The 16,079-nt window shown below is 43.2% G+C and overlaps 1 protein-coding gene across 9 annotated transcripts in view; it reads right to left on the bottom strand.

The window, feature by feature from the left end:
* Positions 1–16,079, bottom strand: part of MTSS1 (MTSS I-BAR domain containing 1) — a 172,955-nt gene that overhangs the window by 27,703 nt on the left and 129,173 nt on the right. For all 9 annotated transcript variants that reach the window (XM_056854787.1, XM_056854792.1, XM_056854790.1 and 6 more), the window contains exons 5-6: positions 13,846–13,937; positions 9,767–9,841 (exon numbers count right to left, since the gene is read on the bottom strand). In XM_056854787.1, coding sequence (XP_056710765.1) covers positions 9,767–9,841; positions 13,846–13,937 — 167 coding nt within the window. The remainder of the gene's footprint in view (positions 1–9,766; positions 9,842–13,845; positions 13,938–16,079) is intronic.

The following is a 16,079-nucleotide window of genomic DNA, read 5'->3' as shown; positions in this document are numbered from 1 at the left end:
TAATTAAATCCTTAAACCTGCTGCTGCTAAGTGCTGAGATGAGCCATAGCGGTGCAACTAGGAGCTCACTGATGCAGAAACCCACAGTCCAATTCAATCACTGCTACTTAGAACTGGAGCTCTGGATATCGGTATTATTCCACTAATCTCATGGTGGAATGCCCCCAGGGTTGCCAGCTCTGAGCTGGGAAATACCTGGAAATTTTGTGGGTAAAGACCAGGTTTGGGGAGGGGTGGGACCTCAGCAAGGTACAGTGCCACAGAGTTGACCCTCCAAATTAGCCATTTTCTCCAGGGGAACTGATCTCTGTCATCTGGAGATCAACTGTAATACCGGGAAATCTCCAGCTCCCACCTGGAGGTTAGCAACCTTACCTTAACAGGGACCTCATTCGGCAACATATCCTGCTAACTTAGGTCGCATCCCGTCTTCTAACTCCACTACCATGTGGGATTAGGACAGGACGGCCAAAATATATAAAAATGTGGCCATCTGTCAAGTTTCCCAGGAAGTCCCTTTTGAATTGGTACGCACAGAGCACAGGATGTACCTTACCCCAGTCACTTCCTTCCATTAGGACTCTGCTAAATCACTCACTCACCATGCTTAGCTCCCAAGATCTGATGAGATCATAAGAACATAAGAAAGGCCCTGCTGGATCAGACCAAGGTCCATCAAGTCCAGCAGTCTGTTCACACAGTGGCCAACCAGGTGTCTTTAGGAAGCCCACAAACAAGACAACTGCAGCAGCATTGTTCTCTGCCTGTGTTCCACAGCACCTAATATGATAGGCATGCTCCTCTGATCCTGGAGAGGAGGACTTACCGTTTAGGCCAGGGCACAGCATGCATACTCCGGACTTTTCTCTACTTTTTTAGCTTTTAAAGAGACAGTTATTTGGGGAGGGGGTCACTGCAAAAATTTTCCGGCAAATGTGTAGGCTTTTGTTTCAGCCATTCATCAGCTGTGCAAGGTATTCGTATATATCGTAACAGCTCATCTACATGCTGTACAGCATATAAATATTGCACAGAGACAACATCCACTTGAGGAAAGCCCACAACTAACAATCCTTCTCAGTATACTTCCATGTGTGACTCAACCATTGATTCTAAGATAAAGATGCACTGTAAGATAAAGCTGTGATGAAAACAAGGGAGACGCTGCAGTCTGTTTTAGTCCTTTCAGTTTCTGGCATTCATCCCTTCAAGTGATTTATCTGGAAGTTCAAGGGCACAGAAGAATGCCCAAGGAAGAAAAGGAAAATTGAGATATTAGGAAGTTCAGAACTATAAACACTAGACTTTTTTGGACTCCCTTACATGTCTACCTTTCAACACAGTCATGAAAATGTGCTTGAGGCCTCGTACAAAAATATTTTTCACATAAAAGGCCCAACAGATCTTTTTTGTGGTCTCAGATAGCAATGGTCTCAGGGAGCTGATGACGCACAACCAGGGAACCTGACAGGCATACACAGAACTTCTCTTGAACAGCTCTACCTATTCTGAGCAGAAAACCCTAGAGGGGCAATGACAGACGATTGATCTTCTCCTTGCACACTTCCATAGGGCTCCATGTTGCATGTATTGCTCCTGTTCCAAATGAAATAGCCATATGCAGCAGAGCAGAGGTCTTATGCATCTTTTTATGTACAAGAAAAATGGTCTTCTATCCCTCCTTCTTGGCTTCAGTGGATAGTTACTAGAACCAGGTCTGAATCCCAAGAAAAAACCAGAGAGAGCCAGCTAGCGATTCAGAATTTGAAAATCTACAGCAGAGGTGTCAAACGTAAGGCCCGGGGCTTGAATCTAGCCCCCTGAGGGCTTTTATCCGGCACGTGAGCCAGCTGAGGCAACACCCCTATCCCGATCTGGGCTGACAAGACCGCTGTGGGCTTGCTAGCCGAGGCAGCCTGAGGTGTCAGTTATCAAAGACTGTTAAATAAAAGAAAACACTGTAAGAGTGCTACTGTTTTACGCATGTTTGTATTTTAAGTAAAAACATAATATCATTAATTGGCTTTGCCTGTGTCTTCTATAAAGTTTGTATCTCCGGTACCTGACATTAAATTTTATGGTACATGTGGCCTGGTCCGACCAAGTGACATTTATGTCATACCCAGCCCTCGTAACAAATGAGTTTGACACCCCTGACCTACAAGATATTCAGAGATCACCAATTTCCACTAAAGTTGCTTACTAATGTAAGTATTTAACATGGATTTCCATGCTGCAAACTGTGTGGGGTGGGTCACTCAGATCTGTTCTGCTAACAATGGTATTTTCCTCTAGCACAAGGGACTCAAGCTCTTTTATTGGGGGAGGCTTTTTACACAGAAGGAAAGTGTCACTGCTAATACCATAAATCCACAGGATCTAACTCATTTTTCAAATTACAACCTAAGACATTTGATTTTAACTTTCTAAACAGGATACATTAGCATTTCCTCCTCCCAACACCCTTACTCAAGTCCGCCATCTTTAATCCAGGACACAACCACAAAACGAGTAATGTAGGGATGAATATCTCTACCAGCTCGAGATATACAGAACTCATATATTTGTAATTAGTCAAGTCATACCATACATGCAATATTTTTTTAAGAGGGAAAGGGAACTTTCAGGGTCATAGGCTTACAAACGTGTACAGGTTTTAAGCTCTAGACTTTAAAAGATTCATTTTCAAATGCTTTGGCAAACCATTCTGTCAATCGATTGTACAAGCGGCTTTTCAAAAGTGTAGAAGTCTGTTGTGGACAATGGGAGATAATTAGGGTATCTGGCTCAGCCTTTCAGCGTGTGAATTAAACTCTGTTGTTTAACTTCTTCAAAACCACTCTTACGAGAATTGGGTTGTAGTATATTCCTGCTCCTTTCTAGCCTAATAAAGGAAGGAAAGCGCTGTCAAGACAACCAACTTATGGCAACCCCATAAGGTTTTCAAGGCAAGAGACAAACAGAGGTGGTTTGACATTGCTTGTCTCTGCGTAGCACCCTTGGATTTCCCTTGGTGATCTCCCATCTAAGTTTAAACATGTTATGCCAATGTGCTAAAGGACCTATCCTATTTTTCTAGCCCTGGTGGAAAACGATTGCTTTCATGTCGTACCTGAGCAAAGAAGACATGGATTAATTCATCCATCCTTAAGATTTCAAGGCCAAAGTATTTTGTTTTGTTTCGCTGAATTCAAAATTAAAGTCTAGGCAGCTAGCGGAGACTAGACAAACCATCAGAAGGGCACAGCAAGAATTACACGCACCAGCCACCGGGGATACAGGGCAGCTTAGACTTACCCAGTGCCTCGGCTGTCGAGAAGGTGAGCATGATGAGAAATAGCAGGATATTTGGTACAGAAAAGGAAGACAAAATAAGTCAAAAACCAGGGCACTCCAAGCGCTTACACATCATTATCAGCTCGAAGAGAAGCAAAGTGATTCGGTTCGTGGTATTTCCTTCGCAACGGTTCCACCTTTCAAAACCACTCAAGGTAGAAGGGTTAAGAGTCCCAACAAAATCTGTTGGGAGGCTTTTCACAAGGACTCAACAGCTAGTACTGTACTGTTACTATAACTTCCCTTGAGTACTTCAGGGTAAAAGGCAAGGTAGAAGTTCAGGAAATTGTCCTTAAAAGGGTTAACACGAAAACTTCATGAATTTGACAGGAAACCAGACTAAAAGAGATGCTGACATTCTAACCCAGGGGGTCCCCAACCTTTTTTGAGCCTTTGTAATTCTGACGCGTCTTGGTGGTCACCGCAAAAAAATGGCTGCCACAGGAGGCGAAGCCAGCCACAAAATGACTGCCACCGCTTAACTTCAGTAACACAGTGCAGATCCTTGTGCTGTGGTGGCAGCTGCTTGTCAAAGCAACTTAAAAAAAATCTGCACAACCAATCAAATCTCCAAAAGTCAATCAGAAGCCCTGCTGGACAAAAGTCCTACATGGCCCCATCCATTCCCTAAAACACTTGGAGAGCCAGCATGGTGTAGTGGTTAACAGTGGTGGTTTGGAGTGGACGACTCTGATCTGGAGAACCAGGTTTGATTCCCCACTCCTCCACATGAGCGGCGGAGGCTAATCTGGTGAACTGGGTTGGTTTCCCCACTCCTACACATGAAGCCAGCTGGGTGACCTTGGGCAAGTTACAGCTCTGTGAGAGCTCTCTCAGCTCCACCTACCTCACAGGGTATCTGTTGTGGGGAGGGGAAGGTGATAGCAGGACGGTTTGAGTCTCCCTTAAGTGGTAGAGAAAGTCGGCATATAAAAACCAACTCTTCTTCTTGGTGGGCACCAGAAAAGGTGTCAGCGGATGCCATGGCGCCCATGGGTACCATACTGGGGACCCCATTCTATTGCATAATTCAGACATGACATTTTCAGCTATGGTCTGAAAAATCAGGAACAGTCCTGCAACTTTCTGCACTCCTTCCCTTCTACTCTCCCAGATCGATTCCTTCTTCGATTTTCTGGTTTCTTCTAACCATTAGATCCAGATTAAGCAAATTGTACTTTCAGCTAACCTACAAACCGTGAACTGAAAATGTGGTTTGCAAATGGCAGGTTGGCAGGAAACAATAAGCGCAGGCTGTCACAACATTGGAGATGGACAACTACGGTTAGAAGAAACCTTGAAATGGGAAGTAAGAGGAAACAAGGGGAAAGGAAGAGGGGGCTGTGAGCTTACAGCACGTTACTAATTGAGCCTCTGAATTCAAGTCACTAATACAAGCCTTCTCTCTTCAGAGCATCACACAAGGATCTTCTACATCCTTTCGCAAACAATGCATTCTCATGCAAATATACCCCCCTCTCTTTGAGTATATACACATACACACACAAACAAAGGTGTGGGTAAAGGAAATTCTGTATTAAAGTACTAAATACCTGCAAACATAATCCCAAAATTCTACCCAAGTGCAATAAATTATACACATTTCTACTTTTGTAATCCATTTCCTGCATTGTTTATAGGCTGTCATGCCTTAGCTTTTTTTTATTTGCACTGTTTTCAAAGTTTGTATTCCTAGTCCCATTACACTGAACACTTTATGATATCTGACTGCACTGTTTTCATTTTTTTTATAATCCACCTTGCATCTCAGCAAGAAAGGCTATAAATAGAGAAAACAAATATTTGCACGCAGCTGCTTATAATTAATAACTTTGTGCCGTCAAATCGCAGCCAACTTATGGCTACCCCTTGTAAGGTTTTCAAGACGTGTGCAGAGGTAGTTTGCCGTTGCCTGCCTCTGCAGAGCAAACCCTGGACTTCCTTGGTGGTCCCTCATCCAAGAACTAACCAGGGCTGACCCCATTAAAAGAAGAGATTGAGTGAGCTGCTGTAGAGTGCGACAGAGATCTGTGTTCTGTGTGGAAGTTACTAGCCTAAGTGGCAAATTAGGAAATTAAGCTTTGGGCAAGTTATTAGTCCAAGTGGCAGGTGAGAAAAATAAACCTTTGGGGCTAGGTCTATTTAAGGAACTTGAGAAAAACAAGAAGAACTGTACACCTATTTGGGACCATTATGTTTATGTACCTAGCTGAAACTATGATTTTTATTAACCATATAGAAACCATTACATTGTTATACTTATAAATAAACTCTATGTTTAAGAGAAACAATTGTTTTTATATAGAATAAAGGATCATCTTTATTCTAAAGAGGTGCGAGCATGGTATAGTTGTTAAGAGTGGCGGACTCTAATCTGGAGAACCAGGTTCGATAACCCACTCCTCCACATGAAGCCTGCTGAGTGACCTTGGGCCAGTCACAGGTCTCTCTGAACTCTCTCAGCCCCAACTACCTCACAAGGTGCCTGCTGTTTGCGGGGGGGCCGGGGGAGAGGTGATTGTAAACCGCTTTGAGATACCTTAAGGTAGAGAAAAGCGGGATATAAAAACCAACTCTTCTTCTTACCTCCATGCAATGACCGTTCTGTCATTCTACCATATATAACTAAGCCATTCTGTTCTTTGGGTCCAGCTAAGAATGAGAAGGCAAGAGCCTTTAGTGGCAGCGAAAATAAGTAGGCTAAGGAAGGCAAGGACGCATCATAATGCACATCACCTCAGAACACTACAGAGAGGTGAGTTTACAGAGGTTATACACATGAAGGGGTCTCTGAGAAAGAGTGGAAAAGTTACAGATATGCTAGTATATCCTTGTGATTAGGGGTATGCGCATATGTGCAATAATGCAGTCTTACAATTAAATGGGCACTTCAAACACTCACCCTTCTATAGTATGAGACGTTTATAGATATTTGTTTGTAGAACCCAATGGTATCTGGATTACACTCTGACAATTTGTTTCCAGGTCCGATTGTTATCCTCATTTCCAAAAGATACCAGAAACCCATAATCTACTAACACAATAGGAACTGCAAACCTTTTGCAGCTTTCTTTTTAATTCTTCTAAAAGTACATCATGCAATCTCCCAAAGATATTCCACAAAAAAGAAGGGCTTTAAAATAGCAAAGCTAAAACATCTCTTGGTTTTTAAAATATTTGGTTGGGAGGAAGAAGAGAAGAAGCAAGAATGAAGGGAGGAAGAGAATGAGGATGCTAAACAAGCATGTCACTGGATGCAATGAAATTTTTATTTCACAGTGGATCATTTGAGGAAGAGAGATAATTAGAGCTCCAAAAGAGAGAGAGGGAAGTAATCTTTTCAGAATCCAAAGGGAGTGAAAATATTGAAGCAAGATACAATTGTGGAGTTACTATTTCTGTTCAAAATGGTTCACCCCATTTTATGTTTCAATAAGAATTCACATGTAGTTTTGCCCATCATGCTGATAGAGCCAATGTTAATAAATACAGGTTTCCCTGGTTTATTGGTCTGGAAAGGGAAGGATGCACAAAAACTGAAAGCTTGTTTGAAATACCTCTCTGGGAAGCATCTTGGGGGACAAACCATCATCTGAAAGCTCATGAAAATAAGTAAGTAGGCCAGTAATAGAAACTATATTCTCAGTCAGATATACCACTGAAGTACAGATCCATGATTGGCAATGTGCTTCTCTTGATAGGAAAATTATCAAGGTAGGCAGGGGAAGTAATGGTATAGCAGACCATTAAGGACATCACAAAGCAACAATAAAATCCAGGGTTGTGGAAAGTTTGGGAAGGAGGGAGGGAAGGAAGGAAGGAACCTTGTATCTGCACATTCATATATTCTGTTTAGAAACCTAGAATCATAGAGTTGGAAGGGAACACCAGGGTCATCTAGTCCAACCCCCTGCACAACGCAGGAAATTCACAACTACCTCCCCCCACCACACCCTCAGTGACCCCTACTCCATGCCCAGAAGATGGCCCAGATGCCCTCCCTCTCATGATCTGCCTAAGGTCATAGAATCAGCATTGCTGACAGATGGCCATCTAGCCTCTGCTTAAAAACCTCCAGGGAAGGAGAGTTTACCACCTCCCGAGGAAGCCTGTTCCACTGAGGAACTGCTCTAACTGTTAGAAAATTCTTCCTAATGTCTAGATGGAAACTCTTCTGATTTAATTTTAACCCGTTGGTTCTGGAGCAACAGAAAACAACTCGACACCCTCCTCTATATGACAGCCCTTCAAGTACTTGAAGATGGTTATCATATTCCCTCTCAGTCTTCTCCTCTTCAGGCTAAACATACCTGACACTTGTATAAATATTTTCAACTATCTCCATCCCACCAATGCCTTGGTTTTTTTTTCCAGTTTTAAATTTGTGGCTGCAAAATTGGAAATTGAGCTTTCAGAACATTTCTAAAATGCCCACTTCAGTAAAAATTGCCACAATCAAACCTAATAAGTCCTAAATCCAGAGACTGTATCATACTATCAGGCTTAAATGTCTAAAGCTGTTTTAGCATCCAAACTCTGCATTTTCCAGTACAGCTTTGGCCACAGTACTAAGACAAACTGCTACAATTTTGACCTTGTACTTTCTCTCTTAATGAGACAGGAATTTACAGTGTTGCTTGGCTCCCTTATCATATAACAAAATATTCCAGTAGGCTTTATAGGCTACAGAAAACATGAAGATCAAGTTTCCACTTCAAGGAATTTACCATACAGCTGAGTAGGTGGGCAAGCAGGAATGTCAGACATAGGAGATCACAAGAAAACAAACAGGTGGGCAAGGAAAGAAAACCATCTACCACCGCAACAGGAGTACAGACGGAATCACATACCAAGAAAAGCCAAAAGTTACAACTCCATTTTCTCTTCTCCTAGTTGCCACTCCCATCTCCTCACATCACTTTGGCTCAACGTATATGGAACAATTTATTTTATGTTGCATCAATGTCTGAAGCTGCCTTTTACCAATTCAGGCCACTGGTCCCTCTGGCTCTCCCAGGTCTTGCTCAATAGCTACCTGAAATAGCTACTTTTTTGACCCAGGACTGCCTGGCTTCCACCACTATGACCCATGCCATTCAATAACCTGAAGGGTCAAGGGTCACCCCTGCTGCTACGCTCCCCAATTCTCAATCGTTATGTCTATTCAGGGCGGGCTTCACAACTGCAGAACGTATTTTCTCAACAATGTTGGGGACTGCCTAATTTTTTAATTTTTTATTTTTGCTCCTCTGTCTATAAGATGGTTAAGCTGGAAGCAGAGTAGGGTGCTCGACTGTATACCACGAATGGGACACAGGTGCCCAACAACTGGCTATGCAGGGCTTCAACTCCCCCACCCCAAGCACTGTACAAAAAATCGGCATGCTTTAAGTCAGATGTCTGACCTTGTACTAATAATGCAATAACTTCCATTGCTGGAGTACATCAGTGGCTTACATACAGAACTTTCCCTGTGCTTCCGTACGTAAATACCTGTTCTGCTACTTTCCCTCAACCTTAGCATAAATACAGATGTATTATTATTATTATTATTATTATTATTATTATTATTATTAATTCAATTTATATCCCGCTCTCTTCCTGGACAGGCTAAGCTCTACAACAGCCAATAAACAGCAGCTATTTATGCTGTTCTGGGGTTGAACACACAAACGTGGTATAGTGGTTAAGAGCGGTGGTTTGGAGCAGGGGACTCTGATCTGGAGAACCGGGCTTGATTCCCCACTCCTCCACATGAGCGGCAGGTGCTAATCTGGTGAACCAGGTTGGTTTCCCCACTCCTCCACATGAAGCCAGCTGGGTGACCTTGGGCTAGTCACACTCTCTCAGCCCCACCTACCTCACAGGGTGTCTGTTGTGGGGAGGGGAAGGGAAGGTGATGGTAAGCCAGTTTGATTCTTCCTTAAGTGGTAGAGAAAGTTGGCATATAAAAACTAACTCTTCTTCTAAACAAGAGCTTTCTTCTAACAGGGAGCCTTCCCTTAGCAAAGGGTAGTCTTTGGATGTAACCCACTGTGTTTAACCATTTAATGTTGAAGAGATTAAAGAGGCAGCCTTTGAAACTTACTGTAAATTCTGTCCCCTCCCCAAACTCCAAAAACACTGTGAAATTACTCTCTTGTCTTGGCAGTTTTTGTGTGTATATCTATATCAGCAGCATGGTAGAGAAATAATACAGGGAAGACTGCAGGAACTGAACAGGGGAAGAGGAAGATACACATGGATCGGAAATGGTCTGGTAAGCTTAGAAGGGGATGCAATTTCATAAAGTTTGAGAAATGCTGTAAAAAAAACCCACCACTGATACATAAATATTTACACCTAGTCACAAAATCACAGCATTAAATCAAACAACATCTGAATGTTCAAATAAGCACATTGCTCCGGAAAAATAAAATGGGACGTTTACCTTTCTTTGCTTTCTTCTGTAGCTTGAGGGTGTCTGAGGACTTCTTTTTTATCTCCTGGCGAGCTTTTTTGTACTCTAAAAGAGAGGCACAGTTTGTGTATTGACACCATTGATATCTACATTGTTGAATGCTTTACAAGAAGCAGGTTATTTTAGGAGAGCAGAAGCGCGAGGCAGTTCTGGCAGCGTGAAGAAAAAACATTATTTAATTTAAATTAAGAAGCAAAATACAAAACAAAAATTTCCAGCCCAAATGTACCCTGTGTAGAACCTTGACACGGAGCATGAAATAGGAAGCAGAAGGGGGGGGGGAGCAATTCTATACAATCTGTGTAAACCAACGTCCTGACCAAACCACAAAGATACACACCATTCCATTCTGATGTGTGACAGAAGTATGAGTTATACAAGGGTTGGCCTTGTATAGCACAAGATGAAAACTAAAGAGATTAGTCTTATGAAAGTATATGCTTATATTCTGTATATCTGTGTATCTGATATCTGTGATTGACAAATTCAGATATAAAATCTGCGTAATAGAAGCATCCATACGATAGATATGACAACTATAAACAATTATCATATCTACTAGAAAGAAAAGTAAATTCAGTCTAAGGAGAAAACAGAAAGGAAGTTCACTAAGGCATTCCAAACACGTTGAATGAATGAATTCAACTCAAAAGTAAATACGTTTCCAGAAATGTTTCTTTAAAATCTGTTACATAAATTACATTAAAATGAGCAAACATAACCCATTAGATTAATACAGAACTATGACTGGTTCTAGCAGCTGCACATAATCTGGCTACTTTAAAATGAATCTAAACCAATTATGAAAAATGAAAAGCCATATTTCTTCACAGCTTCCCTGAAGTAAGAAAATATGCATTTATTGTAAATATATAAAGTTCCAACCACATGCAAAAAAGAGACAGTTTACTGGAATAATCACGATTGATTAGGCTGACAGTATCAGACTACAGCTGCAATATTTGTGGGTGTTTAAAAATATGTTTCTAGTCATTGTAAGACTATTATAGTAAGGAATTTTACCATCCAATCCTGAGCTGAGTTATACCACTGAACTCTCTGGGATTAGAAGACAGTAACTCTATTTTGAAATGCACTGCTAAATCACTCAAGATTATTTCTCTATTTTATATAAAGTAATGCTTTAATTTTAAAAAAGATACTTTAAAAACAGGCCTATGGGAGAGACAACAAAGTTTAGTTTGAGCTACATCTACAAAGTTTAGTTTGAGCTACATCTGGTGATATATCCTCTTCCTGGTATAAAGGAGAGCTAAGACAACAGTCTTTTCTCTCTCCCCCACCTATGCAGCTCATGTACTCCATATACTCCTGGCGCCACTGTGCGTGCAGGAGGCATAATCGTAGAAAAGGGCACAGACATACACTCCAGTACATGTCCACATCTGTTTTATATGGTCAGTTTCCCCAGACAGGCAGCTCAATCCTAAAGGGGGGGGGGTCGTTCGAGGGCAGCCTTAGTCAGACAATCAGTTTTTGAAAGTCAGTATTGCCTGCTCTGACTGGCAGCAGCTCACCTTTTGCATCATCAACTATCTAAGCCAGGGGTGTCAAACTCATTCGTTACGAAGGCCGGATGTGACATAAATGTCACTTGGTTGGGTCGGGCCATGCCTTGCAGCTGAGATCGGGACCGGAGGGGGTGTAGCTGCCATGGCTGTCTCGCAGGCTGGATAAGAGCTCTCAAGGGGCCAAATCGGGCCCCGGGCCTGATGTTTGACACCCCTGACCTAAGACGTTTTAACTTGAGATGCCGAGGATTGAACCTGGGGCCTTCTACATGCCAAGCAGATTGTCAGTTACGATCACTCCCCATACATGAACACACTGAATAAGACCTTTGGTCCAGCAAAGTCAGGATTGTCTACTTAGACCAGCAGCGGCTCTCCAAGGTCTCAGGCAGAGGTCTTTCACATCACCTATTTGCCTAGTCCCTTTAACTGGAGATGCCGGGGATTGAACCTGGGACCTTCTATATGCCGAGCAGATGCTCTACCACTGAGCCACAGCCCCTCCCATCAGCCCTTGTTACCCTGGCCTCTCCCATTCCTCCACTTGTCATTTCCCTATGGTCACATTTAAACAGGCAAACTCCTTGGGCAACGGAATTATCTTCATTCAACCATGCAAAAAACAGACCTATGTAAAACACCTTGATCATAACTTTGTCCATAAAGTAGTGATAAACTGGCCACTGGAATAGCAAAGCCAAGCAAGCAAGGTACAATATATATGAACCAACCCTTTGGCTACCCATCAGACTGAACAGACAGGATGTTTATGTGATACCTTAAGACAAACATTTTTATTCTAGCATAAGTGTCCATGGAGTAGATGGCCCAGTCCATCACATGCATACTGAATCTCTAGTTTATGAAAGCCTATGCTAGCAGAAGTAGCTGTGAATCTTTTTAAGTGGACACAAGACTCCTGTTTTCTTTTGCAACAGATGATCACCACCACCCCTTTGGAATTTTTTCCCATGAGGCGGAAAGCATCTCGCACCACAAGTGGCATAGGATTAACACATGAAGCTGCTTCATGAGAGCCAGCATGGTGTAGTGGTTAAGAGCGGTGGTTTGGAGTGGTGGAGTCTGATCCGGAGAACCGGGTTTGATTCCCCACTCCTCCACATGAGCGGCAGACACTAATCTGGTGAACTAGATTTGTTTTTCCACTCCTGCACATGAAGCCAGCTGGGTGACCCTGGGGTAGTCACAGCTCTCTTAGAGCTTTCTCAGTCCCACCTACCTCACAGGGTGTCTGTTGTGGTGAGGGGAAGGGAAAGAGATTGTAAGCCGGTTTGATTCTCCCTTAAGTGGCAGAGAAAGTTGGCATATAAAAAACAACTCTTCTTCTTCTTCTATTTCTTCTTCTTCCACTTCCAGAATGTTCTGAATCCCTCCCCTAGGGCAGTGAACTCCGCAAGGCAAGCAGTAACGAGTTACCTTGTTGGATCAGACCAAAAGATCACTGAAGTTCACCTGTGCCACCCAGATGGCCTCTGTCCGCCCCGCTTGCCCCCAGCATTTGGCAGTCTAAGACACACCAGCCTTGAACATGGAGGTGACATCTTCTAAAACTTCTAAAGGGCCATCTGAGATAGGGCTAATGGAGATGCAATACCGTGTCCCTATTATCCATGGTTAAGAGATCAGGAGTCAGCTACAAGATTGCATGCCCTCATGGCTGTCCCCCTCATCCCTAGGAAGAATGGCCCCTGCAGCCATGCATTACCTAACGCAGAGGTTCCCAAACTTTTTGAATCATGGAGCACTTTTCAGGAGAGAAATTCGTCACGGAGCACTAATTTTCACCGAGCACCTATATACTAAACCAAATGACAGTAGTATTTTTCTTTCCGATCTCTTCATGGAGCACTAGGAGATGTTTCACGGAGCACCAGGGGCTCCACGAAGCAGTTTGGAAGCCTCTGATCTAGTTTTAAGGGTTACAATGAGGTAGACATTTGACACTGTTGGTGCCCACCGGGGTTCCAGAAAACCGACATGAAACCTTAATATATATTCCTAACTAAGAAGGAACCCTAGTTGTCCTTAACCACGCTTAACATTAATGCCATCGTAATGCTTAAACATGGTTAAGGTGTGCGGGGGTACCCATTGATGGGAAGAGATGCTGCTAGGGAGTGTGCAACCCCCCCCCACCATTCCAAAGATGAAGGTGTGGCTTAGTGGTAGAGTATCTGCTTACACATGTAGAAGGGCCCAGGTTGAATCCCCGGTATAAGCAACCAAAAGGATCCAGTCGTAAGTGATGGGAAAGATCTCTACCTGAGACCTTGAAGAGGCGCCAGCAATCTCCAGCAGACAAAACTGACCTTGACAGACCAAAAGTCTAACTCAGTCGCACCTTCACCTGTTTCTTAAGATGAAGCTGTCATTACCTCTTGGAAGATGATTAGTCAGTTCCTCGGGTACTCAGCACAAAAGGAAAGTGAGGAAACTTCTTAAGAAGCCATATTTATTCAGCAGTAATAAATCACACACATAATCTTGTGTAAGTACCTTTTGCATGGTCTTTATCCAGTTGATTGACAGCTTTCTTCCATTCTTCCATCTGCTCTTGAAGTGGGTTTATCAGACAGTCAATTAAAGCACTAATTTTGTTGAGAAAACACAAAGAAAAGAAGTAAAATGAATTTCTCTCCACCCTACGCCTCTGAGCTCTGAAAACTTCCCCAAAGAACTTAATAATACTAAATATTTTTATTATTAACAAAATTGCTTCATACAATGGTCTTCTTTACTTACATTATCTCAATAATCCTAACAAAGGTAAACGTGAATTACATGAACAGACTTCATGTTGCAGATCATGGCGGGGACTAGAGAGGAGCCGTGGCTCAGTGGTAGAGCTTCTGCTTGGCATGCAGAAGATCCCAGGTTCAATCCCTGGCACCTCAAGTTAAAGGGACTAGGCAAGGAAATGATGTGAAAGATCTCTGCCTGAGACCCTGGAGAGCTGCTGCTGGTTTGAGTAGACAATACTGACTTTGATGGCCCAAGGGTCTGACTCAGTATAAGGCAGCTTTATGTATTAATGTGACAGCCACTGTGATGTTGTGGTTATGGTACATAGCAAGGACTCAGAAAACTCAGGTTCCAATCCCCACTCAGCCATGAGGATCAATGAGCATGTCTGGGCCAGTCACACACTCACAGCCTATCCTACCTTACAAGGTTGTTGTGAGGATGAAATTGGAGGAGGGGGGAATCCATGTATGACACCCTGAGCTGAACTGGGATGGGGGATAAAAATGTGAGAGAGAACGAGATGGGAACTTAAGGGGGTGAGAGTGGATTGTCAAAGACCCCCTTAGGAATAGCGGCAGGGCCAGATTTGACCCGAGACCCAGCTCCGCCTCTCAGCCACTGCGCTTCAATAGCTCTCACGTCTCGTGAGCGTTTCATTTCATGCAGGGGGTGTGGCTGACGAGAAATTTAAATCAATAACGAGCTCTCAAATTCACTCTATCACTGGCAGGTTCAGACGCAGGGCCAGTAAAATATTTGCTTGGGTAAAGTGTAAAGTGATGCATATTGGGGCAAAAAATCCCAACTTCACAAATAGCACTGATGGGATCTGTCCTGGCAGCAACAGACCAAGAAAGGGATCTTGGGGTGGTAGTGGATCGCTCGATGAAGATGTCAACCCAGCGTGCGGCTGCTGTGAAAAAGGCAAATTCCATGCTGGCCATAATTAGATGAGGAATAGAGAATAAAACTGTTTCTATCATAATGCCCTTGTGCAAATCTATGATGAGACCACACCTGGAATATTGTGTACAGTTCTGGTCACCCCACCTAAAAAAGGATATTGCAGAGATTGAAAAGGTGCAGAAAAGAGCAACCAAAATGATCAGGGGGTTAGAGCAACTGCCCTATGAGAAGCGGTTAAAATGTTTAAGGCTGTTTAGCTTGGAAAGAAGGTGGTTAAGGGAAGACATGTTAGAGGTCTATAAAATTATGCATGGCATGGAGAGAGTAGACAGGGATAAGCTTTTCTCCTCCCTCTTTCATAATACTAGAACAAGGGTCATCTGCTGAAGCTGGAAGGTGAGAGATTCAAAACAGATAAAAGGAAGTATTTATTTAACGCAAAGTTAAATTGTGGAACTCCCTGCCCCAGGGTGTGGTGATGGCTGCCAACTTGGAAGGCTTTAAGAGGTGAGTGGACATGTTCATGGAGGAGAGGGCTATTCATGGCTACTAGTCAAAATGGCTACTAGTCATGATGCATACCGATTCTCTCCAGGATCAGAGGAGCATGCCTGTTCTATTAGGTGTTGCAGAACACAGGTATGATAATGCTGCTGCAGTCGTTTTGTTTGTGGGCTTCCTTGAGGCGCCTTGTTGGCCTCTGTGTGAACAGACTGCTGGACTTGATGGACCTTTTTATGGCCTTTTTATGTTCTTATGTTCTAACAGCTCAGCTTCTCAGTACTGGAATCCCTGCCCTCTGGCATGGGTTGTTCACTGCTGAGCAACAGTAAAGCCAAGGAAAGGAATTCCTAGTGTGCAAAAAAGGCCTGGTCCAGCAAGCCCGGTTCCTCAGAGTGGGCAGCTAAATCTTCCCTTTCTACAAAGGCCAGTTGTTAGGCGAGAGAAAAGGAAAGGGTGTTCCCAGGGACGGAAAGCCAGAGGTTAGCTGGAAGCCAGCCCCAGCAAACAACTTAATGTGCTCCTGAACGAAAGGGGCCATGTAGCAATTACATCTTGACGGCAGTCCAGCGGCTAAC

This window comes from Euleptes europaea, chromosome 8 (assembly GCF_029931775.1).
Source record: "Euleptes europaea isolate rEulEur1 chromosome 8, rEulEur1.hap1, whole genome shotgun sequence".
Taxonomy (NCBI): domain Eukaryota; kingdom Metazoa; phylum Chordata; class Lepidosauria; order Squamata; family Sphaerodactylidae; genus Euleptes; species Euleptes europaea.
Note: the sequence above shows the minus strand (reverse complement) of the source record. Positions and strands in the feature narration are given on the sequence as shown.